The following is a 24,397-nucleotide window of genomic DNA, read 5'->3' on the forward strand; positions in this document are numbered from 1 at the left end:
AAAAAAAGCATGACAAGCTGCGGATAAAGACATTTATTGCTGCTGCTTATAAGCATTTGACGACAAATGTCACAAATGAAGATAATTTACGAATTAAAAGAGTTCTCATGTCTTCTTAGATTGTAGGATTGCTTTCTACTGTGCATCTTTTTGTATGACTTGATATTTGATTGACTGAAGTGATTTGTGCTCCTTTCTATTATTGTTATGTAAACTCTTGTGCTTTCGAATGTTCTTCTGATTAATTTCGTTGCGGATCCAACGACAGTTTAACTTTCCTCTGCCTCCGGACAAAATTGACTTTCACTGGCAGGGTTTTTATTGGCGGTCAAGCTGTAGATCCTGGCTACACAGGAGTTGCAGCGGTAGAAACGAGAGGCGGGAATAGTCTCGTTCATGCCTTTTTTGCTGTTCGATTTATCATCATATCGTTTTTCAGGTGTTGAGAGAGATGGGCGGGCCCTACGACAAAGAAGTGGAGCTGGCCTCATTCATGTCGGTCAGCAAGGGCTACGCGGGCGAGTGCGGCCTGCGCGGCGGCTGGATGGAGCTCGTCAACATGGAGCCCGTGGTGCAGGCCAACCTTTACAAGGCCATCTCCGCCATGCTGTGCCCCACCACGCTGGGGCAGACCACCGTCGATTGTGTGGTGAGTGTCACGTGCCACGGGACAAAAGGCTGCCACGTGTCACGAGGATGCCACGTGTCACAAGGCTGCCACGTGTCACAAGGCAGCCACATGGTACGAAGTTTCTACGTGTCACGAGGCTGCCACATGTCATACGAATGCCACTGATAACAAGGCTGCCTCACGGTACGAGGTTTCCGTGTGTCACAAGGCTGCCACTGACCACGAGGTGACCACGTGCCACGAGGTTGCCACATGTCACAAGGCTGCCACTAACCACGAGAATGCCACCTGATATGAGGATTCTACGTGACACGAGATTGCCATGTGACACGTTGCGCACTGGCTATGTCGCGTACCACGTGGCATGTCATTCATGTCAGTCAGCAAGGGTTACGCGGGCGAGTGCGGCCTGCGCGGCGGCTGGATGGAGCTCGTCAACATGGAGCCCGTGGTGCAGGCCAACCTCTACAAGGCCATCTCCGCCATGCTGTGCCCCACCACGCTGGGGCAGACCACCGTCGACTGCGTGGTGAGTGCCACGTGCCACGGGACAAGAGGCTGCCACGTGTCACGAGGCTGCCACATGGTACGAGATTTCCACGTGCCACGACCTGCCACGTGTCACAAGGATGCCACGTGACACAAGGCAGCCACGTGTCACAAGGCAGCCACATGGTACGAGGTTTCCACGTGACAAGGTTGCCACGTGTCACAAGGATGCCACTGATAACGAGGCTGCCACATGGTACGAGGTTTCCACGTGCCACAAGGCTGCCACTTACCACGAGGCTGCCGCATGGTACGAGGCTACCACGTGCCACAAGCTGCCAATGACTACGAGGTTGCCACATATTGCAAGGCTACCACTGACCACGAGGTTTCCACGTGTCTTGAGGCTACCACGTGTCACAAGGCTGCCACTGATCATGAGGTTTCCACGTGTCACAAGGCTACCACGTGTCACAAGGCTGCCACTTACCACGAGGTGTCCACGTGTCACGAGGCAACCACGTGTCACAAGTATTGATGTGCCGTTCCCGAGAACGCTCTCTCAACTGAGAATATTCTCGGGAGCGCTCCCGGGAGCGTTCTCCTAAGTGAGAAAGGCTGAGAATCATGTTTATCAAATGGAAATAAACAAACTTTCGTAAGTAAATTAGTATTAAATTAAGTCGACAGATAAGTGTATATTAAACAATACACTCTATTTGCAGTGAAAGGCTATATTCCCAGTGTTCCCGAGAATATTCTCGGGAACTTTCCCGGCAATATTCTCGGCAACTGCACCTTTATTATATTTTATTTTTTTCGTCGTGAAATGTCGTTTTAATGATATGTAAGATGACAGAAATTTCTTTTTACACGTAATTAAATAATGTAACTGTCCATTTTTTCGTTTTTAACACGATTTTATTAGGTCGTCGTGTATGTAACTAACTATGTAATGGAATCTTAGAATCTGAATCACACGTACTTCTAAGTCTTGTATCATCATGAAACTTGGCAATTATAATGTAGATTAGATGACAATACAATATTGTGGTACCAGCTGGTCTGATGATGGGACTGGAAGGTGGCCAAAGGAATTCCTAAACGAAACGGCGGAATCACATCGAGTTTGGGGTCATTGGATTTGTCTTTTCGAGATCTTTAATGCTAGATGATGTCCAGGGTCCTGATGATTTTTGGCCTTTTAGTGCTGTTAGTAATTAAAAGCGTGTTTTTAGTTTTTTAAACTATTCTTATTTGACATTAAGGACATATTTCACAATTGCTTAGTAAGGGCCAGTTTCGCCACTTCTGGATAAGTTGTGGATAGCTTGTCTGACGGATCATTTGACACATTTTTATAGAAAATACGTGCTAGCTAGATTGATCCGACACTTACCGAATATATCCCGGACATTAGTCTGTACGCGATTAGAATGGTTCTCAAACAGCTGAAAAACAGCAAGGCACCGTAATCACGGCTGAGCTTCTGAAAGCAGGCGGAATGCCGGCACTAAAGGCTTTTCAGAAGCTGCTCGATTCCGTCATCCTCGAGGGAATAACGCCTACGGCATGGCAAAGAAGTATGGTGATACTCATCTTCAAAAAAGGCGACAAGACCTTGTGGAAGAATTATAGACCCATTTCGCTTCTGAGCCATGTCTACAAGCTGTTTTCGATAGTCATTACGAATTGTCATGTTAGCAGGCTCGACGACTTTCAGCCTCCAGAACAAGCCGGTTTCCGAAAAGGCTTTAGTACCATAGATAGACCATAATAATATACGCTACGGCAGATTATATGGAAGATCAAGGAGTATAATCAGCCGCTTTGCGTTTGTGAACTATGAGAAAGCCTTCGATTCGATTGAGACATGGGCAGTGCTGCAGTCTCTCCAACTGTGCCAAATTGACTATCGATACATTAAAGTGTTGAAAGGCTTGTACAAATAAGCCACAGTGACAGTCCGTTTCAAGACCAGGACCCGAAACCTATCCAGTTGCAGCGAGGGGTGAGACAGGGAGACGTCATCACCATCGCCCTGGAAGATGTTTTTAAGGCGATTAGAGTCCTCAATCCGCGTCAAATGGGCATTTTGTAAAGCCTACTCCTCTTTTACTGCTGGACAGAAATAGTTGAAAAAAATATATGTTATACAACAGTTCAATGACTACATTTGTGACGTTTGAATTTTCGCTACGTCTCTTTGTTTTGGATTAAAAAAATAAATACGGGACATCGATTTTTTACTTAAATTCCCTACTCCTCCAAAACGGCTATGTTAATTTAAAAGATTTTTGCACGAATAGATTAGGAATTCTTTAATCTTTAAATGACACGTTGCGTTTTTCAATCGAACATTACTTTCATTCATAAATTTTACTTTTGATAAATTCCGAACGTTTTGCTGTTGAGGGGGCCTTCGCGGGGTGCGGGCGGCAGTCGGCCGCTGGCCTTCAGACGGGGAGGTTGTGTCACTCGCTGCAAACTGACATTAGCGATCAAAATGAATTTTTTCTTTGGCTGAGTTGCACCACCTGACGTGACCTAACTTTGACCGTAGCTTTGGCGATAACCGGTGTTTTTTTGTATGGAGTTTGACAGATTTTTGACTTTTGTCAAATTTAAAATAAGATGGTGCAACCTAGTCTTTGTTTGACAATAGTTTTTATGTCAGAGTTGTTCATAGAGCACGTTCAGTCAGATGATACGATTGAATTAAGGCTTGCTCGGACGCTATTATCTACCTAAATAGAATCTATTAGTGTAAAAAAATCGACTCCAAAAAATAACGGCACTAGATAAGTAAAAGTTGAAAATATATTCCGTTATTTATTTACTAGGCCTTTCAATCAGTATCCAAATTAGGAGCGAGTCAGAATCAGTAACTTAATCGATTTACGTGAAGAAAACAATTTATATTTTTCATACTTAGGCTCGGCGCAAATGGGCCATTTAGAATTAGATTTTCAATATGTTTCTTCGCGAAAATACCACAGTTAAAAAAAATTAGATAAAGTGGTATTGATAAATTGTTCTATAGAGCTTATTAAAAAATGTGGATACTGATTACAAATGCCCGTATATCATGATTGATATTTTCGGAGTCGGTGGCAGCCTACCTTTTGGTGATTCGTTTTGGAGTTGGTTTTAATTTTTGGTGAAAATTAATTTATTTCATGCCTTTAGTAGACTATAGGTACTCAATAGACCTTGTTGTTGCCACTGAAGGTGCATAGGTACACAGTACATTGATACCATATTTTTCATGTTAAGTGCAAATAAACTTCCCTAAATTACCTAACCATGAAACGTACCTATAGATAGGCTATAATAATTAAAAAGTTTCGTCGATAAAAACTGAAATCCTCTTATAAGATGATGAATTTTGGGAGCATGTCATGAAACTAAAATTATTAGCTAGCATACAAAAACTTGTTTTTAAAAAAACGTTTTTTCTTTTAATTTATTTTTTTATTTATGATGCGGAATTTGCTGCGGCGTAGTAGCAAAGATTTTTCGTTATGTAGTTCGTAATAATTTCGAAGAATAGGGATGTTTCCTGGGTAAAGCAAGAGTTTGAATTAGTCCGTCGGTCAACTTACCAAAAAAATACTTTAAATGTATTTTTCACTTTTTTAAACTTATGAAAATTTAAAGAGATAAAGCGCGCCAAAGTTCAGAGTAGGCCCATGACGTTATTAAGACGTGCTTAAAATTGTTGCGATTTGTGACGTCACGCGGAATTTCATCACATCATAACTTCGTAATTACTTGTTTGTTGACAAATAAAAATATCCCGTGTCCAATATTTTTTGATAGTGTAATTGACGGACTAAAAGTGTTTTTTTAAGAAACTAGCCTATTCCTACGGCCACATTCCAGCTCCATCATCAGACCCTGTTTGCCTTTGAGAATTGAAGTAGGTAGGTGATTTTTAACGTAGCTTACTTACATAATATTACTTACTTATATTTATATAAATAAATAAATACAAATCAAACGAGCTTAAACTCGATGGAATTATTTAATCCCGGAGTTGCTATGGGGCCACTGGCATTCCAGCCCCCCTAGACAAAACGCACTTTTTGATCGAATCGAAAATCGAATCCGTCAAAACTCCATACAAAAAAGGGGCTTTTCGACCACTTTTCGATTGGTTTGCGATTATAATTTGCACTTTGTCTAGACCCACAGCTCTATCATCAGATCGACTCCATGTCATCACAATATTGCATTGTCATCCGAATTACATGTATATCCAAGAACTCAATCAGCTGTTGAAGGATTTCTAATAAAAAGATGAGATTAAACGGGTCATTCCATAAAAATCTGTATATTTTCGACGTCATTTTGTCCGTAACTTTTTTGAGATGCTTTTGAATACTTTATTAGTGTAAATTATTGTTTATTAATTAATTATGTTATGTCTAAAAGGGCCAGTCACTTTATGCTTTATTTTAGGAGAAATTATAATTTTCAATTTTTTCATACTACATTACTCCTATATGACTTCTAATAAAGTATAAAACTTTTAACTTTAACATTTATAGATAAGTTAATACACATAATGTAGTTGTTTTGTTATTATCACTATATAAAAAACATCATTCCCTAACTAGTAATTTAGTCCCAAGTGCCGTTTAAAGCTAGGGCCTGACGCTCTAGGGACTGACGATTTGGAGTAAAACGTAACACAAATGCAGATTAACTTTCTATTATAAGATGCTTAATACGATGTGCCGAAAATAGCCAAAAAACTACACGTAAATACTATTAAATTATATACAATTTCCTATTATAATCAATAAAGCTACTCAACTAGGGACTGACGAAGTGACTGGATTAACACATGTTTCGGTAACATCTGGCACATTTGCACTAATTAAAAAAACGGCTACCGCAAAGCCAGTATGGTCTGAGGATAACTTCGTATCGTACTTTAAACTCAACTAAATGTCATTCACTCTAAATACATATTAAAGCGCAAAATTATAAAATCAGTGCGTGGCGAGGGAATGACGCTAAAAACTGTAGACTCTTTTTCAACTAAAGAAAATCAAATTATTGTTTATTGAAACCGCAAAATATTAATAGAATTTGGTGTAATATACATTTAAATAGATTATTCGTTAATTGTGCCGTGTGGGGACGGCCATAAAGAATACTCTTCCCCACCGCCAACAGGAGGCGTGTCGTAAGAGGCGACAAAATCCCTGCAGCACCGGACGGGCAGCAGCGTCTGCGTGCGAAACCTTATAAAAAACTGCGATCGCCAACCCGCCTGCTAAGCGTGGCGATTAAGGCAAATCCCCCCCATGGAGACGAACAAAAAAACACGGCCCCTAGTCCCCGGCGGCCCCACTATCCCGGGCCACGGTAGCGGTCACGGTAACGGTGGGGCGAGGGGTGCTAAGAATCACCGGGTACCGACAGGCTACCAACCCCGACGACCTCTGGCCCTGGCAACATTTAACACTCGCACGCTGCGGACTGACGTGAGGCTCGCCGAACTCGAGGAAGAACTGAGCAGGTTGCGGTGGGATATCGTAGGATTATGCGAAGTCCGAAGAGAGGGGGAGGACACCATAATCCTGAAATCCGGAAACCTGCTCTACTTCCGGGAGGGCGACCAGCAGTCCCAGGGTGGTGTCGGGTTTATCGTCCACAAGTCCCTTGTCAACAACGTGGTCCAGATCGAGAGTGTTTCGGCGAGGGTAGCGTACCTTATACTCAGAATCACCAAACGGTATTCGCTGAAGGTCATACAGGTATACGCACCGACCACGGAACACCCCGACGACGAAGTGGAGACTATGTATGAGGATATTTCCAGAGCCATACATAGCTCCCGGTCCCATTTTACCGTTGTGATGGGGGACTTCAACGCGAAGCTGGGTAGACGAAGCGATAATGAGCTGAAAGTGGGGCAATTTGGGTATGGAGAGAGGAACGCACGTGGCCAACTGCTGGCTGGCTTTATGGAGAGGGAGGGCCTCTTTATGATGAACTCCTTCTTCAGGAAGCCAAAACAGCGAAAGTGGACATGGCTGCATCCCAATGGCGCTATAAAAAATGAGATCGACTTCATCTTGTCGACGAAGAAGCATATATTCAATGATGTCTCTGTGATCAACTCGGTCAAAACAGGAAGCGATCACCGAATGGTAAGAGGCACATTGAATATCAGACCCAAACTCGAGAGGCGTCGACTGATGAAGTCTACGCTCCGCCCAGCGCCCATCCAACTCCAAAACCCCGAAAGCTTTCAGCTCGAGTTGCAAAATCGTTTCGAATGCCTAGGAGACTGCGAAAATGTGGACGAATACAATGACAGGTTCGTGGAAATTGTCCAAACGACTGGGTCTAAGTTCTTTAAAACCCGTCGTCCAAAAGGAACCAAAAAGATCTCTGACCTCACCAATAAACTTATGGAAGAGAGACGAAACTTGGTTCTGCAGTCCTCTGAAGATGCTGCTCAGTATCGGCGTCTTAACAGACAGATCTCCAAGTCTTTGATTCGCGATCTACGCCAATTTAATACAGATCGTATTAAAGAGGCGATTGAGCGTAACAAAGGCTCTAAAGTGTTCGCTAGGGATCTGTCTGTTGGCCAAAGTCAACTGACCAAGCTGAAGACCGAGGATGGCAGAGACATCTCGTCGGGGCCTGAGTTATTGGAAGAGGTTGAGAAGTTCTACGGACAATTATACACGAGTGTACGTACACCTGTCACAAATCTAGCCGAAGACCCAAGAGCTAGACTGACCCGACACTACACCGAAGATATCCCGGACGTCAGCCTGTACGAGATTAGAATGGCTCTCAAACAGCTGAAAAACAACAAGGCACCGGGTGATGATGGAATCACGGCTGAGCTTCTGAAAGCAGGCGGAACGCCGGTACTAAAGGCTCTTCAGAGGCTGTTCGATTCCGTCATACTTGAGGGAAAAACGCCTACGGCATGGCACAGAAGTGTGGTGATACTTTTTTTCAAAAAAGGCGACAAAACCTTGTTGAAAAATTATAGACCTATCTCACTTCTGAGCCATGTCTACAAGCTGTTTTCGAGAGTCATCACGAATCGTCTCGCACGCAGGCTCGACGACTTCCAGCCTCCCGAACAAGCCGGTTTCCGAAAAGGCTTTAGTACCATAGACCACATACATACGCTACGGCAGATTATACAGAAGACCGAGGAGTATAATCAGCCACTTTGTCTGGCGTTTGTGGACTATGAAAAAGCCTTCGACTCGATCAAGACCTGGGCAGTGCTACAGTCTCTCCAACGGTGCCAAATTGACTATAGATACATCGAAGCGCTGAAGGGCTTGTACGAAAACGCCACAATGTCGGTCCGCCTCCAGGATCAGAACTCGAAACCTATCCAGTTGCAGCGAGGGGTGAGACAGGGAGATGTCATATCTCCGAAACTGTTCACCACCGCCCTGGAAGATGTTTTCAAGCTTCTGGACTGGAGCGGATTCGGCATAAATATCAACGGCGAGTATATCACACACCTTCGTTTCGCGGACGATATCGTAGTCATGGCTGAGACCGTGGAGGACCTAAACACAATGCTCGATGGCCTCAGTAGAGCCTCTCAACAAGTGGGTCTTAAAATGAACATGGACAAGACAAAAATTATGTCAAATGCCCGTGTTGTACCCACTCCTCTGAAGGTTGGAGACACTACACTCGAACTTGTTGACAATTATGTATACCTGGGACAAACAGTCCAGTTAGGTAGGTCCAACTTCGAGAAAGAGGTTAATCGTCGAATCCAACTCGGCTGGGCAGCGTTCGGGAAGCTTCGCGAAATTCTCACGTCCGAAATACCGCAGTGTCTCAAGACAAAAGTATTTGACCAGTGTGTGTTGCCAGTGATGGTGTATGGCTCTGAGACGTGGTCGCTTACTATGGGCCTCATAAGAAGGCTCAAGGTCACCCAAAGAGCGATGGAGCGTGCTATGCTCGGAGTTTCCCTGCGTGATCGAATCAGAAATGAGGAGATCCGTAGGAGAACCAGAGTGACTGACATAGCCCGCAGAATCGCTAAAATCAAGTGGCAGTGGGCGGGGCACATAGCTCGAACAGCTGATGGCCGCTGGGGCAGGAAAGTTCTTGAGTGGCGACCACGAGCTGGAAGACGTAGCGTGGGCAGGCCTCCCACTAGGTGGACCGACGATCTGGTAAAGGTCGCGGGAAGTACCTGGATGCAAGCGGCGCAGGACCGGTCTTTGTGGAAATCCTTGGGGGAGGCCTTTGTCCAGCAGTGGACGTCTTTCGGCTGAAACGAACGAACGAACGAACGATTCGTTAATTAAAACAAAGGATAAAGTTGATGTTTTTATAAATGTGGGTCCCAAAACACAAACTTTTGGAGTACGGACATGCCTAGGGAATGACGTTTTGGGTCATTCAAAAGGAATTTAAGATGTTTTAAAAATAGTTTCAAAAAATATAAATGGGTGATGAATAAAGCACATTGCGAGCTGTTATTTAACAATTTTGGAATAAAATATTAACAAATATTTCATGTGAAAAGTGGCGCGGACTAAGAGTTGACATATTTTTGTGGAATGACCCAAACACATTTTCAGTTTATTCTTCGTAAGTGACACAAAGAGAATGACAATAGACAAAAGAAGAAACATTTGCTTTTTTAAACCATAGACAATACTACTATGTGTTCCAATACCTACAGTTGTCATCAGGAAGTTGGTCTAACAAATTCAGCTTGCAAGATTCCACCCGAAGTTACCTACATATTACATGTTCAAATTTCGAGAACGGCTGAACCGACAAAAACATTAGAAAATTTACGAAAAAATTTAATAAAATAAAAAAAAAATATCCCGTACAAAATGTTCATGGATTGTGTTATTTTTATTAAATACCTTTACGCCTGAGTTAAATGACACCGACATCAAGGTTCATCAATTCAAGATTAAAATAATAGGCAGTAATGTCATGAAAAAAGAGCCTCTATTCTGTATCTACCTATGCCCGTGTAATTTTGATCGGTGTCAAATCGGAGTTTTCATGCGGGGTGCGCGGGTGTTTCAAGCGGCGTGAAGGTCAAACGCTCAAGGTCATTGAGGACTCTAATCGCCTTAAGCTTCTGGGCTAGAGCGGATTCAGCATAAATATCAACGGCGAGCACATCACCCAGACAACAGACGATATCGTAATCGTAGTAATGGCCGAGATCGTGGATGATCTAGGCACAATGCTCGATGGCCTCAATAGAGTATCTCAACGAGTGGGTCTCAAAATGAACATGGACAAGATTTAAAAATCATGTCTAAAGACCGTGTTGCACCCACTCCTCTAAAAGCTGGAGACTCTACACTCGAAGTTGTTGAAAATAATGTATACGTGGGACACTATTTAAGTTGTGAGCCTAACTATGAAAACAAAGTAGTTTATTATTAAAATGGTATTGATTGCGTTTATTGGTATTGTCTTTCATGATTAATGTACTTTTTAATGTGTCCGAAACACTTTTCATAGCATTTTTTCCACTCAGCTTGAGGCACCTCCAAAGCATGGTTTTTGACCGCACCGACAGTTGCTTCTGGCTACATAAATCGCTGTTCACGCATTTGATTTTAATATTATGGGTACCAAAAGAAGTGCCTAGATTCCAATCAAGAATTTTGTAGCGTTGGACCTGTTTATTTCATATTTTGAGTGTTCAAATAGTCAGTTGTTTGACGAGACGTGTAAAAGCTCACATTTTCGTCACGAATGGCGATTCGACTATGCTGGTCAGTTTCCCTTATTAAACTGAAGACTTTTGGAAAAAAAGTGGCTGTTTACTATTAAGAATTAACCATTCTAAATTTCTCTAGTAACGTTTCTGTCATATAATCGGATATTTCGGAAAAATAGGCGACCGTAAGTTTCAAAGTGTTCCGAGCGCATGGGACTTTTGTTGGAAATGGTTCATCTTAAAACACCTCCATAGTCGATAGCTGTTTATTTTCAGGATCATTATGCATAGATCCTTAATTCGTCAACTGTCACAATTTTAAAAACGGCTTTTAAAGCTTTTAAACGTATTTATCAAACATTTTCAAGGACTAAACGACTCAAGCGTCCTATTGAGCGTTTGAAAATTTTTGGGACATCCAGCGAGAAAAAACCGTATTAACCATAATATGGTCATACAATATTTTATTACTGCTAGTGGAATTAATGCCTAGGATTATCTCAATCCTACGATATATCACATGACGAGGTTTCTCTTCGATTTTTCTGACAACATCAATGTTTTCCGCCACTATTAGTCATTTTGAACGACTTTCGCAAAGTTCACTGGTGAGCCAATGACATACAATATTATACTTCTTAAACTAGCGTTTTACAATGGTAAAGGACAGATCTTTATCACCAAAAAAGAAATTTAGCTGACCGCTTCAGTTTTGTATTGATTAACCACGTCGAAAGTCATAATAAATCTTCGCGCGAAAATTTCCGCAAGTCAATTCCATGTTTTTGTAGTAAAGATAATTTTCAATTCAATGTTAATAATACAAAACGTGCTCAAATGATAAAAAGTTTTGAATAAGGTTGTAGTCAAAAATGTCAAACTTTTCATTAAAAGTATCAGATGTCGTCTAACAACACGTTATGTTGTCGAGGCTCACAACTTAAATAGTGCCCTAGGTACCTGGGACAAACAGTCCAGTTAGGTAGGCTCAACTTCGAAAAAAGGTCAATCATCGAATCCAGCTCGGCTGGGCAGCCTTCGGGAAGCTTCACGATATTTTCACGCGGCGTCTCCGTCGCGTTGCCGCTCCGCTTTAAATCCGCTTTGAATCCGCTTGCAATCCGCTAGGGTGGCAAGGGCCTTAAAACTCAGAGGCACACTGATGTTCAAATACCGTAGCCGAGTCCTAAAGCCGCGGTACGCGTTCGCCACGAAAAGAGTGAGCAAGACAGCAATATCTCACTCACACGTGTCATGCCTTGTTTATAACGACTAGTCTTAACGCCCAGTTTCGAAACATTGCAAATAATATCACATAAACAACAAAATTAAAATTAAAACTAAATGTATTCTATCGAGAACACTGAGAATATTCCCGGGAGCGTTCTCGGTTCTCGAGAATATTCTCACTGGGAATATTGCCGGGAACGAGAACTTTCTCAGCGGCACATCTCTAGTCACAAGACACACTCACTACGAGAATGCCACTTGGTACGAGGTTTCCACGTGACACGAGATTGCCATGTGCCACGTGGCGCACTGGCTATGTCGCGTACCACGTGGCATGTCATTCATGTCAGTCAGCAAGGGCTACGCGGGCGAGTGCGGTCTGCGCGGCGGCTGGATGGAGCTCGTGAACATGGAGCCCGTGGTGCAGGCCAACCTTTACAAGGCCATCTCCGCCATGCTGTGCCCCACCACGCTGGGGCAGACCACCGTCGACTGCGTGGTGAGTACCGGGACGCCACGTGACACGAGGCTGCCACGTGGTACGAGGTTTCCACGTGCCACGAGAATGCCAATGGCACGAGGTTTCCACGCGCCACGTGATTTCCAATGGTACGAGGTTTCCACGAGCCACGAGAATGCCAATGGTACGAGGTTTCTACGTGCCACGAGGCAGCCACATGTCACAAAGATGCCCACTGACAACGAAATTATCACATGGTTCGAGGTTTCCACGTGCCACGAGAATGCCAATGGCACGTGGTTTCCACGTGTCACGAGGCAGCCACATGTCATAAGGCTGCCACTGATTACGAGGTTTCCACGTGTCACGAGGCAGCCACATGTCATAAGGCTGCCTCTGGCCACGAGGTTTCCACGTGTCTCGAGGCTACCACGTGTCACAAGGCTGCCACTTACCACGAGAATGCCACCTGATATGAGGCTTCCACGTGACAAGAGATTGCCATGTGCCACGTGGCGCACTGGCTATGTCGCGTACCACGTGGCATGTCGCTCGTGTCGGTCAGCAATGGCTACACGGGCTATATTGTTGGAGGATTTTTATGGATTTGACATTTTGCGCCTAAACCTGTTGGAGCGGTCCCGCCGGATCGCAAACATATGGGTAACAGTTCATTTGTTCGTTTCAGCCAATGGACGTTCATTGCTGAAAAAAGGATTTCCACGACGTCCGTTACTACGCTCTGCCCCCTGGATGGTTCCCGATCACTAGGTCTTCGCTCCAGTGAATAGACAGTGTGTCCAGCCACATGACGTTTTCCGGTTCGTGGTGGCTCTAAAAACTTCTGCCCAAATGGCCATCAGCTCTAAAAGCTATATTCCGCATCCAGGAAACAGTTTAATGAACTATTTTTCAGTAAATAACGAATCTTGTTTGTCTTCCAGGCTAAGCCGCCGCAGCAAGGCGAGCCGTCATACGACCTGTGGTTGAAGGAGAAGACAGCGGTGTTGGACTCGCTGAACAAGCGCGCCAAGATGATCGCCGAGACCTTCAACAAGATGGAAGGCTTCTCCTGCCAGGTCGTGCAGGTGGGTACATGTGTGTTCTAGTCTTTATAGTGACAGCATAAAGTCAAAGTCAAAATTTCTTTATTTGTTTAGACTAATAAATAACTATTTATTAGTCTAAACAAATAAAGAAATTAGTTATTACAAATCGTCATTTTGCTCTTAAGGAGCCTCTACATGTCTCATAATCTTTTTACCCTACCAGCGCTTCGAGACCAACATTTGGCAAGTGCTAAGAAGCGCCGCAACAAACTCAGTCACCACTGTCTGCCGGTTAATATAAATAAATAGAAATAGCAGTAGTAGGTACATTCGATTCAGGAGCAGTTCACTGAATTTACCATGCATTCTTGTATGGTGTATCTTATAAGAATGGGTATACAAAATTGTGTAGTATATTAAACAAGGTAGTGACGTGCTAATATCTAGACTTACAGATTAAGATACTTAAATACTAGTAGAAATGACTCGCATACATAAATTTGAATAACTTGGATTGACCAGTCCCCGAAAGCAGCGCCTGTTCACAGACATGACGAGTGAACCAGCCATCGCTTCACTCGACCATATTGGAATGTAACGACCAAACCATAAGATGGTCGGGGGGTTTTATTTTGATTCCATAGACTACAGGACTTGTGAAGTGGGATGGACGCATTTGACATGCGAATCGAACGACGGGTTAAGTTTTAAAGTAGTCTCTGACTTCTCTGAGTTATTAAGGGCGTGTGTGAACACAATTCTACGTTGAACACGAGTGTATTCAGAGAAATATTTTGGGTAGTTAAAATTTTGTTCTAAATCTGTTCCGGTAGAGACCATCTTTAGCTACCACTTTCTTTAGCAGTAATTGAAAAGCAAATTATGCGAAAGGTTAATAAAATTTTGAACTAGACTCCATGATCGTAAGGGTGTGTGTAAAAACAAGAACAAATGCAAAAAGATGACTGGAATAAAGTAACTGGGCCTATTTATTGTCCCGTAGTAGTGAATTCACTATACCCAATGAGGGTTTTCGCGATCGAAAAATCCGCCAGAGGGTAATACGTAGACGCGAGGTCCAAATGCTGCATGATTGGTTATTTTAGACATGACATTAACAGATATGTCAAAATCCACCAATCATGCAGCATTTGGACCTCGCGTCTACGTATTGCCATCTGGCGGATTTTTCAATCGCGAAAACCCTCATTGGGTTCACTCCTCGTTCTTAAGCGTCAAGACTTGGAGTTGTCTGGTCAATGATATGAGCTCGTCCTAAATTCCTTGAACCGGTTGTCAACCACGTGGCTTGCAGACGTCCTCTGTTCTTTTCGGGGCTATCTAGGGCTTGTTTTTTACGTTACTTATGACTACGGGACTATTCCCACCTCTCGTTCCCACCACTGCAACTCCTGTGTAGCCAGGATCTACGGCTTGACCGCCACAAAAACCCAACCAATGAAGGTCAAGTTTGTCCCGGGGGAAAGTTACTTATGACTAATGATTTTAAAAACGAATGTGTATGTTCCCAGGGCGCCATGTACGCGTTCCCTCAGTTCCAGCTGCCGGCGCGCGCGGTGGAGGCGGCCAAGAAGGCGGGCAAGGCGCCCGACGTCTACTACGCCTTCAAGCTGCTCGAGGAGACCGGTCAGTCAATACCGGATCGCTGGTTCCAATTTTTGCCATGTTGGAAACTTTAAGTTGAACGATGGTGGCGTCCCCCTGTCAATGAGTTTGGTGGGACAGTTCAGTTTAGGGGTTAGGTTATAACTATCAACGTGACAGCACTATGACAATCGCACCACTAGTTGCCGGGTGACACGTGCGGGGTACAAGTCGTCGAAATGATTCCTTTGAAATATAGCCACCAACATCAAGCAGCAACAGACCGGCGTGTCGGTGGTTTTGATGTGTAAACTCCTTTAGATAAACTAAAGCTTTGTCTGTTACGTGTGATTATTCTGTCACCCTCCTCTCATGATTTACCATTGTAAATCAGCAGAGCTGCTTTACGAATATGCACCTCGTGTTGTGTGACGTCATGATCAGCTCATTCCAGCCGTTTGAACACTTGTGTCTTATTTCTTTTCCGAGTTCCTAGTCTAGGTTTTAACTATATTTTTATCTACGACATATAGTTCGTTTCATCCACGCGCCCCACCAATATTTGGTCTCGGTCGCGCGGGGTGCGGGGAGTTTGATCCGATCAATCCGAGCGGCATTATTGTAGTGTGCGTGTGCACTCATGGATGATTTAACACTCAAACATTAGCGGGAGAATGGTGGGGCGCGTCTATGGTTACAATGGTTTAGTGACAAATGGTACACATCACAAAATACAAGTACAACAAAAGGTGTGATAGATAAAATGATCAACTGATATATTGTGCTCATGATTAAATTAATAAAATTAAATGTCAAAATGTTCAATGTTCTTGTAGTCCAGTCATAAAGAGTTTTTTTTTGGACATTTTTACCTTGATGCATTTAAGCACGTGTTCACGTTAGCTATTATACAATAAGACGCTTGTTCGAATAAACCCGAAGACATTTTAACTTCAGATCATTTTAACCATTGCTCATTTCGACGTTCATACTTTTTGCCACACTAACAGCCGGTCCGTATGGACATTTTGACACCTGCACATTCCAACCGTTGAGCGTTTTTTCGCATTGACTACCCACTCCCAGAATGAAATGATCTGTATTTTCAACCGACTTCAAAAAAAAGGAGGAGGTTCTCAATTCGACCCGTATGTTTTTTTTTTTTTCTATGTTTGTTACGCGATTACTCCGCCAATTATGAACCGATTTGAAAAAATCTTTTTTCGGCGTATAGGTAATACCTCAAGGGTGGTCCCATTTAAATTTAATAATAGAAAAAACAACCCCCAAGGGTGGAAAGTTGGGGATGAACTTTTTTATACGCAATATCTCCGCCGATTATAAATCAATTTGAACGATTATTTTTTTGTTGAATAGGTATTATCAAAAGGGTGGTTTCATGCGAATTTGAAGAAAATATTTCACCCCCAAGGGTGGAAAATTGGGGATGAACTTTTTTATACGCAATATTTTTAATTTTTAGTTTTTTTTTGTGTTCACGCATTTGAAGTCGGTTTTATTTTTTTAAAAAGTTAATTATACTATACGTTTTCCGCATTGTAGCCTTGACCAATGTGTATTGTCGCCAGGAATCTGCGTTGTGCCGGGCAGCGGGTTCGGGCAGCGGCCGGGCACGTACCACTTCCGCACCACCATCCTGCCGCAGCCCGCGCTGCTGCAAGAAATGCTCGACGTCTTCCAGGCCTTCCACAAGAAGTTCACCGCCGAGTACTCCAAGTAGACCACCACCCAACACCACCACCGGGGGCCTAGGATGCCGCGATGAGCTTTTGTCGCGCTGTGTTAACGATTTTACGCGATATGCTCATATTATGTTTATCGTTTAATCCTGTGTTCCGCAAACTTTTTGTGTTTAAGGTACATCTAAAGCAGTCTTTCCCAAAGTGGGCGATAACGCCCTCTTGTGGGCCGCTGCAGGCTTAAAGGAGGGCGGTAAGAGACCCAGAAAAAAATATCGGGACGTTGTGTAGAGGCTTGGGAGGCGTCATTTACTAGGAGGACTCTTAGACACCGACTGAGCACTCGACACTCGACTACAAATGGGGGCGCTAAAAAGAATTTATTCTCAAAGTGGGCAGTAGACAAAATAAGTTTGGGAACCGCTGATCTAAAGCCTGGTCCGTGAGCACGTAGAATTTTGTCCAATGACCCCAAGCTACCCATCCTTATCGCTCGCGCGTAATTATGTTGCTGTCGCGCTCGCACACTCACTGCGGGCGCCCGTCGCACAGTCGCGATAGCAACATTGCATCAGGGTCATTGGACAAAATTCTACGTGCTCACGGACCAGGCTTTAGAAAACTATTTTTTTTGGAGTTTATTAAGGTTACCTTTATTAAGGTTCGGCCAAACCAACGCGATCACACGCGGTCAGCTGGTGTGCAGCGATGGCGACCAGACTTATGCATTAATCGCCATCGCTGCACGCCGTCTGATCGCGTTGGTTTGGCTGAACCTTTAGTATTACCCTTACTTACTTAATAAAAATAAGTTTGTAAGATAACCCTATTTTTCTGAGGCACACCATCTAATGAGCACGGTACACGTTTGCGGAACACTGGTCTAATCGATAAGATTATATCACGGCTCGTCTAGGAGCCCGGCTGGATCAAGGAACACATCACGTGCGGTAACGCTGCGAACTACTACACCTATATGCCCGTACTATATTTGTTACGACAAGTCCCGCTGTTTTATTGGAACTAAAGACGGCTATGGAACTGCTGGGATACTCCGAAGAACATCCGATGTTTCGAATTTTGCCATCCCTCTCACGCAAAATGAGATGCCAGCATGAGTGACGGTGACAGATAAACCCGAAAACGTTTCAGAGTAGTCCTGCTGTTCCCAATTATTTTAATTTGGTTTTCAAAAGACGGAATCTCTGTCCAAACGAAAGTGTGAAATGTGACAGACAATGTCATGTTCAATGTTAATTTTAAACAGTGTAACAGTTACAGACAAGGGAAATAAAATTAAACAACATTAGAAAATAATACGTTTTTGAATGAAGTAATCTTAGTAATTTTTGGGAAGAAATAAAGGATGATCTAAATTCTTCAATCGACCAAAGCTAAGCGGTGCGATATTACTACTTATTTTTATTATTACCTATTTAGGTATTTTACACTTTTAAATGTTGCTCTAAACGTTTAAAACAGCGGGTGTCCATCGTAATGATTTACCAGTGTTATCAAGGCTATGCACACAGGACCCCAGTGTTACTATGTAGTTGGTATAAAATAATTAGTGTGTTAAAACTACTCATTAATTAAATAGTTATCATGTAGGTAATTATTACAGGGACTGGCATCTCTTTTAAAGGTTTTAAGGAAAACCTGTAATATGAGAGGCACACTCTTTCAGTCAATAGTTACTACAATAACATAAAAAAATAGCAAAAGTATTAAAAATTACACTAAAAAGACAACTTAGTTTACTACAAGTTGAAGTCGTAATGCCGTTTAGTTTGTCTGCTTGATAGAAAGAGGCATTAAAACCATAATTTAAGGACACGTGTGCACTAACAAATAAATAAACGCAATCCAAGAGCAAGAAAATGTATTTGCAAGAACCTCTTGAAAACTTTGGCTAAATCGACTTGTATGTAGGAGTTTATAGAGTATTGATTAAAGTAGTTGTAACTACATAAAATAATGCCATATCTAGTTCAATATAAATTGATTACAATATAAATTGAGCAGTTTTCGTAATTATTATTTTTAAGTCTTCATTGAAGTTGTAGTTTGTTTGAATTTATCGGAGTCCAAAAATAAATACAAGATTTTGAAAATCCAGAGATATTATTTGTAAATTGTATGTTATTATTTTGTATATTATGTTATGAAATCTTGATTGGTTCATAGTCTTGGCTGTGCCATTATTTGCACAATTCGTTATTGTTTATCCAAAATGTGTTTCACCATTCTCGAGTCGTGTTGTAGTGATGTATTTTGAGTAAGTTTTTATAAGTTTGGCATTTTTATTATTACCAACTGCCTCTTACATTTAAAGTTGTTCACAAATGTGACAATAATGATATTATTATATAAATATATTATCGGAAACTTTATACGCTTCGTAGTTTCTCTGAATCTGCCATATTTAGGAGAATAAACATCATTTACTTATTTTCCAAAACTCAGTCATTTGCGACACATTTATTTTGTATTTCCTTCACTAATTTATCGTGTATTTTAAATTGTGTAATTTAAGTCGCAGGGATATTGACTTGCACGTGAATATCGTTTGAAAGGTGCTACCAAGCTCAGGTTGAATTATTTTATAAGTATTTATTACTTATTGTTTGTATAGAGCGTGCAAGTGTAAGCAAGCGAAGGCTCGAACATTCCTCGACCGCAGAGATTAGAAGCGTTGTTAAGCATTGTTATTGATTAAATAAAGTGAGTATTCAAGGATTGTGGACTTTTATTTTGTATAAAACAATATTTTGTTCCCAATAAAATGTATCTGTGTTGTATCAACCCGATTGTTCGAAAAAGAAGCAATGAAAATAAATAAATATTAAAGATCAAAAATACACTCGCGAGCAAAACTATGGAATCACTTACATGAAGTTGTTTCCACGCGAACTTGTGTACTAACGAATTTGTTAGGAACAAAAAAAGTGGCACCATTTTAAAGATTAAACTTTTATCTTTAAATTGATACCAAATTCATTTAAATCACACCAGTATTTAAAAAGATATCCCGGCTGATGTGAAGAAGTAACGAAAAAGACATGTATGAACTGTTTGATACGTCGCGAGTTGCGGCCTATTTACCCCCTATAAAAGCACGCGTTTTCGGATTTTTGCTTTCACACGTTGATTCATACACATCTCCGCTTCTTTTGACACTTTACCTGGGATTCTACACCTTCAGAAGCAGCACAAATCGTTGCACTATTGCAAGAAGGGCTCAGCCAGCGGGCTGTCGCACGTCAGCGCCACATAAGCCAGTCCTGGGTTTCGAAAGTTTCAAGACGCTTTCGGGAGACTAGTGGCTTTATCCCGAGACCAAGTTCTGAACAGCGCCGGTGCACATCGCAGAGGGAAGACCGTTTTTTCATGTCAACCTCTCTATGAAATCGTCATTTGACTGGAATCGATGTCCATCAAGAGCTCAGAAATGTTCGTAAGATAGCTGTTAGCGAGTGGACAGTTCGTCTAAGATATAAGCAATAGAATTTGACTCCAAAAAGGCCTGCCATAGGCTCGAAACTGACGGCAGGTCACCGATAAGCACCCTTTCAATTTGCTCGTACACATCTCGATGGGAAGGCGAGTAATGGAGGCGAGTTCTGTTCTCCGATGAATGCAAACTGTGTTTGCAGGGCAGCAGTCGAAGAGGTCGGGTTTATAGGCGGCCTGAGGAGCGATTTGTGCAGTGCTGGTTCGCTGAAACAGTGGCTTATGGGGGTGGCTTGCTCGACTTAACATTGAGATGTGTACGAGCAAATTGAAAGCGTGCTTATCGGTGACCTGCCGTCAGTTTCGAGCCTGTGGCAGGCCTTTTTGGAGTTAAATTCTATTGCTTATGTCTTAGACAAACTGTCTACTCGCTAACAGCGATCCTACGAACATTTCTGAGCTCTTACTGGACGTTGATTCCAGTCAAATGACGATTTCATAGAGAGGTTGACATGAAAAAACGGTCTTCCCTCTGCGATGTGCGCCGGCGCTGTTCAGAACTTGGTCTCGGGATATAGCCACCAGTCTCCCAAAAGCGTCTTAAAACTTTCGAAACCCAGGACTGGCTTATGTGGCGCACACGTGCGACAGCCCGCTGGCTGAGCCCTTCTTGCAATAGTGCAACGATTTGTGCTGCTTCTGAAGGTGTAGAATCCCAGGTAAAGTGTCAAAAGAAGCGGAGATGTGTATGAATCAACGTGTGAAAGCAAAAATCCGAAAACGCGTGCTTTTATAGGGGGTAAATAGGCCGCAACTCGCGACGTATCAAACAGTTCATACATGTCTTTTTCGTTACTTCTTCACATCAGCCGGGATATCTTTTTAAATACTGGTGTGATTTAAATGAATTTGGTATCAATTTAAAGATAAAAGTTTAATCTTTAAAATGGTGCCACTTTTTTGTTCCTAACAAATTCGTTAGTACACAAGTTCGCGTGGAAACAACTTCATGTAAGTGATTCCATACTTTTGCTCGCGAGTGTATTTTATCAGCATCTCTTACCAAATCAGAATAACTTTAGAACTGGCTGAACAGATTCTAATGATCTCCGATTTGTTAAACTTGTCTACCCGCTCTAAATAGCACAACTAGTATTATATTATCTGTGGCACAACTGAAGAAAAAATCATAAAAAAAATATTTATTTCACTATTGATGATTTTTAATTAAATTAAGTGGATGTAAACGAACGGAAAATAAGTGGGCAAATAGCACTACTATATAATACACTGAAACTAGCTAGAGTACGAATTTTATACGGAGTGTTTTCATAAAATTATATAATTTTTTTTTTCTTCAAAAAGGTTTAATGCTTTGAACGCTTTAATTTAAAGCGTTTTTACTATAGATAAAATTCTTCTAGTAGAGTTGAAAGTAGCTCTAAGGTTTGGTAGTTACGATCATGCCCTTTCGTCCCGACCTCGGAGTGACACACTATCGATAGCAGTCGATGCAGAAAATCCACTTTCTATTTTTATTTTCATATTGCGTAACTATAACTTGTCACTCAAAGGGCTTACTTGATAGGTTGTAGGTACCTACTTCTATTTCGTCATTTCGAATAACCAATGTTGACAAGCAATGCCATGAATGCCACGTGTCCATATACCTAGCTACCTACCTTTATAATTAACTAGCTTTCCGCCCGCGGCTTCGCTCGCGTGGAATTTTGTCTGTCACAGAAAAACTTTACCGCGCGCGTGCCTGTTTCAAATATCGGGATAAAAACTATCCTATGTCCTTTCCCGGGACTTAAACAATCTCTATGCCAAATTTCATCAAAATCGGTTCAGTGGTTTAGGCGTGAAAGCAAGACAGACAGAGTTACTTTCGCATTTATAATATTAGATATACAGGGTGTCCCAGAATGGGTGAATCAAACTGATAGGGGAGGTAGCTCTACTAATGTACAATCCCATAAAAATATGAAAAAAAAATTTTGAGTTCGGATTTTTTTAAAAATTTTAAGACTCGAAATCTAGTCATTATTTTCAAGTTTGTTTACAGATAAACGAAGCGATCATGTACAATTAATATTAGTAAGAAAAAGTACAAATAAACTCCAATCGCAGCAATTATAATATAGCCAGATACTTAGGCAAAGCTGATTTATTTTCACTTTTTCAAAAAAAATTTTTTTTGTTTCCTTATGCGCTTTCTTTTTTTTTCATATTTTTTAGGGATAGTACATTAGTAGAGCTACCTCCCCTATCAGTTTGATTCACCCATTCTGGGACACCCTGTACCTATAGTATAGATTGTTGATTATAAAATTAATAAATTGTAAAAGAGGATGACAATATTATTGTCAGCCTCTTTTTAATTTATTAATGACTGAGTTTCTTGCGCTGCTTCTTCTCAGCAATGGCCCATTTATTGTCCCGAAGTAGTGATAGGGGTAGGGGGATACGGGGATGTGTAAAAATGCCTTTTAAAAACTTGCAAAAATAAAATGAATTTTAATGAATAATATTGTTTAAGTAATTTTAAATATTACGGGATTCCCTTTATTGCAATTGTAAATAACTTTAGCAATATCTGTTTACTTTCGCTTACTTGGAACTGTTTTATTAAGTAGATGGTAATTAAATAAATGATTCAGATGTTGTTTTGTTTTTTCCGATGATGAAATAAAAAAGTTTAAAAAATACCTCGAACAACATCAGTGTTGCCGTAGATGTTGCGTGGCGCATTGCAACTGTATGCATTGATGATGTACTAAAGAGCATGAAGTAATTAGAATTTTATTATTGAAATCTTCATCAAAAAGCGGAGCGGAGCGGAGCATAGCGGAGAAGAGTCAGGCCGTCAAATTTTTCTATCGAATTTGACAGCGCCAGCGGGCCGACGCGGAACGGAGCTGTGCGGAGCGGAGATGAGAAGTAAAAATAAAACTGATTGGTTATTCAAAACACTTCAGCGCTCGGCTCCACTCTGCTCCGCCTTGGTGGAAACCGAGCCTTATTGTTTATTTTAGACAATGTTTTCACTTTGACAACAGGAAAAATCATTAGAAGTACGTACGTAGGTACCTACTTAGCCAAAATCACAGACTGAAAAAGTAATGTACAGTCGCGGAATGAAAAGGTTCGTCACCTTAGTGTCGGTTTTCGCTTGCACTAGGTACTGTAAGAGTCAAACCTGCCAACATTACAGTGCAAGAAACAGTGCTGCTAACATTTAAATAAATATGACGTTTGTTAACGAATAAGGTTTTGCTTGTTTATTTTTCTATCCCATCAGTGCAATGTTACAAAATGTAGTTTTTTTATTTAATAGATAATGGCAGGTTGAACCAACAAGAAGGTTTTAGTTTATCAATCATAATCTTCTTGACAAGTTAAATCGTCAAACAACTTTGATCTGAATAATTTTGAACTTTACTGACGAACAGTCAAAGATTATTTTCTCTAACTCGAGATTATTCTGTAACATAGTTTCAAAAGGTAATATGTGCTCGCGATTCGTTGAAGGAATCAATTTGAAAACTGACGAACCTTTTCATTCCGCGACTGTACCTACGACCTACGTAGATTATACCAGGAAATTCGATGCATCAATCATCTTACAATTTCGGTGCTGTGACTTAGGGGATTCACTATCTTAATTATAATAAACGTGAGTACACTAACAAGTAGGTAGGTACTATCTTGTCTGCAAGTATTGGCAGACATCTTTGACCCGCGCTATCGGCCAGGAAAAATATCGATCGCGAGGGTATATCCCCCTACCCTGATCAGATGTAAACAATACCGAAGATGTGGTAGGAATGATGGCGGTTATCAAACTATTGGGACAATTTTTGGGACAGGTCAATAATTTTATTAGACTTATGACTTGCATTAATGAGGATTTAGGTCTATGTGATCTTCTTACGAGTTAAAAAAATTCAAAAAATTCAAATTTTTTATTGCTTATTAAGTGTTTTGTTTAATTATAAGTTAACCGTAAGGAGTCCTGATTTACGTATTTTTCTTATAAGTGAATATAATTGTATTCTT

General features: G+C 41.6%; 1 protein-coding gene across 1 annotated transcript in view; it reads left to right on the forward strand.

Moving 5' to 3' along the window:
- LOC135077761 (alanine aminotransferase 1) overlaps window positions 1-19,621 on the forward strand; it is a 35,305-nt gene extending 15,684 nt beyond the window's left edge. Inside the window, exons 7-10 of the mRNA XM_063972333.1 lie at window positions 440-649; window positions 13,473-13,616; window positions 15,110-15,224; window positions 16,772-19,621. Coding sequence (XP_063828403.1) covers window positions 440-649; window positions 13,473-13,616; window positions 15,110-15,224; window positions 16,772-16,923 — 621 coding nt within the window. The 3' untranslated portion in view covers window positions 16,924-19,621. The remainder of the gene's footprint in view (window positions 1-439; window positions 650-13,472; window positions 13,617-15,109; window positions 15,225-16,771) is intronic.
- Window positions 19,622-24,397: the final 4,776 nt, after the last annotated feature.

Source organism: Ostrinia nubilalis, chromosome 13, assembly GCF_963855985.1.
Source record: "Ostrinia nubilalis chromosome 13, ilOstNubi1.1, whole genome shotgun sequence".
NCBI lineage: Eukaryota > Metazoa > Arthropoda > Insecta > Lepidoptera > Crambidae > Ostrinia > Ostrinia nubilalis.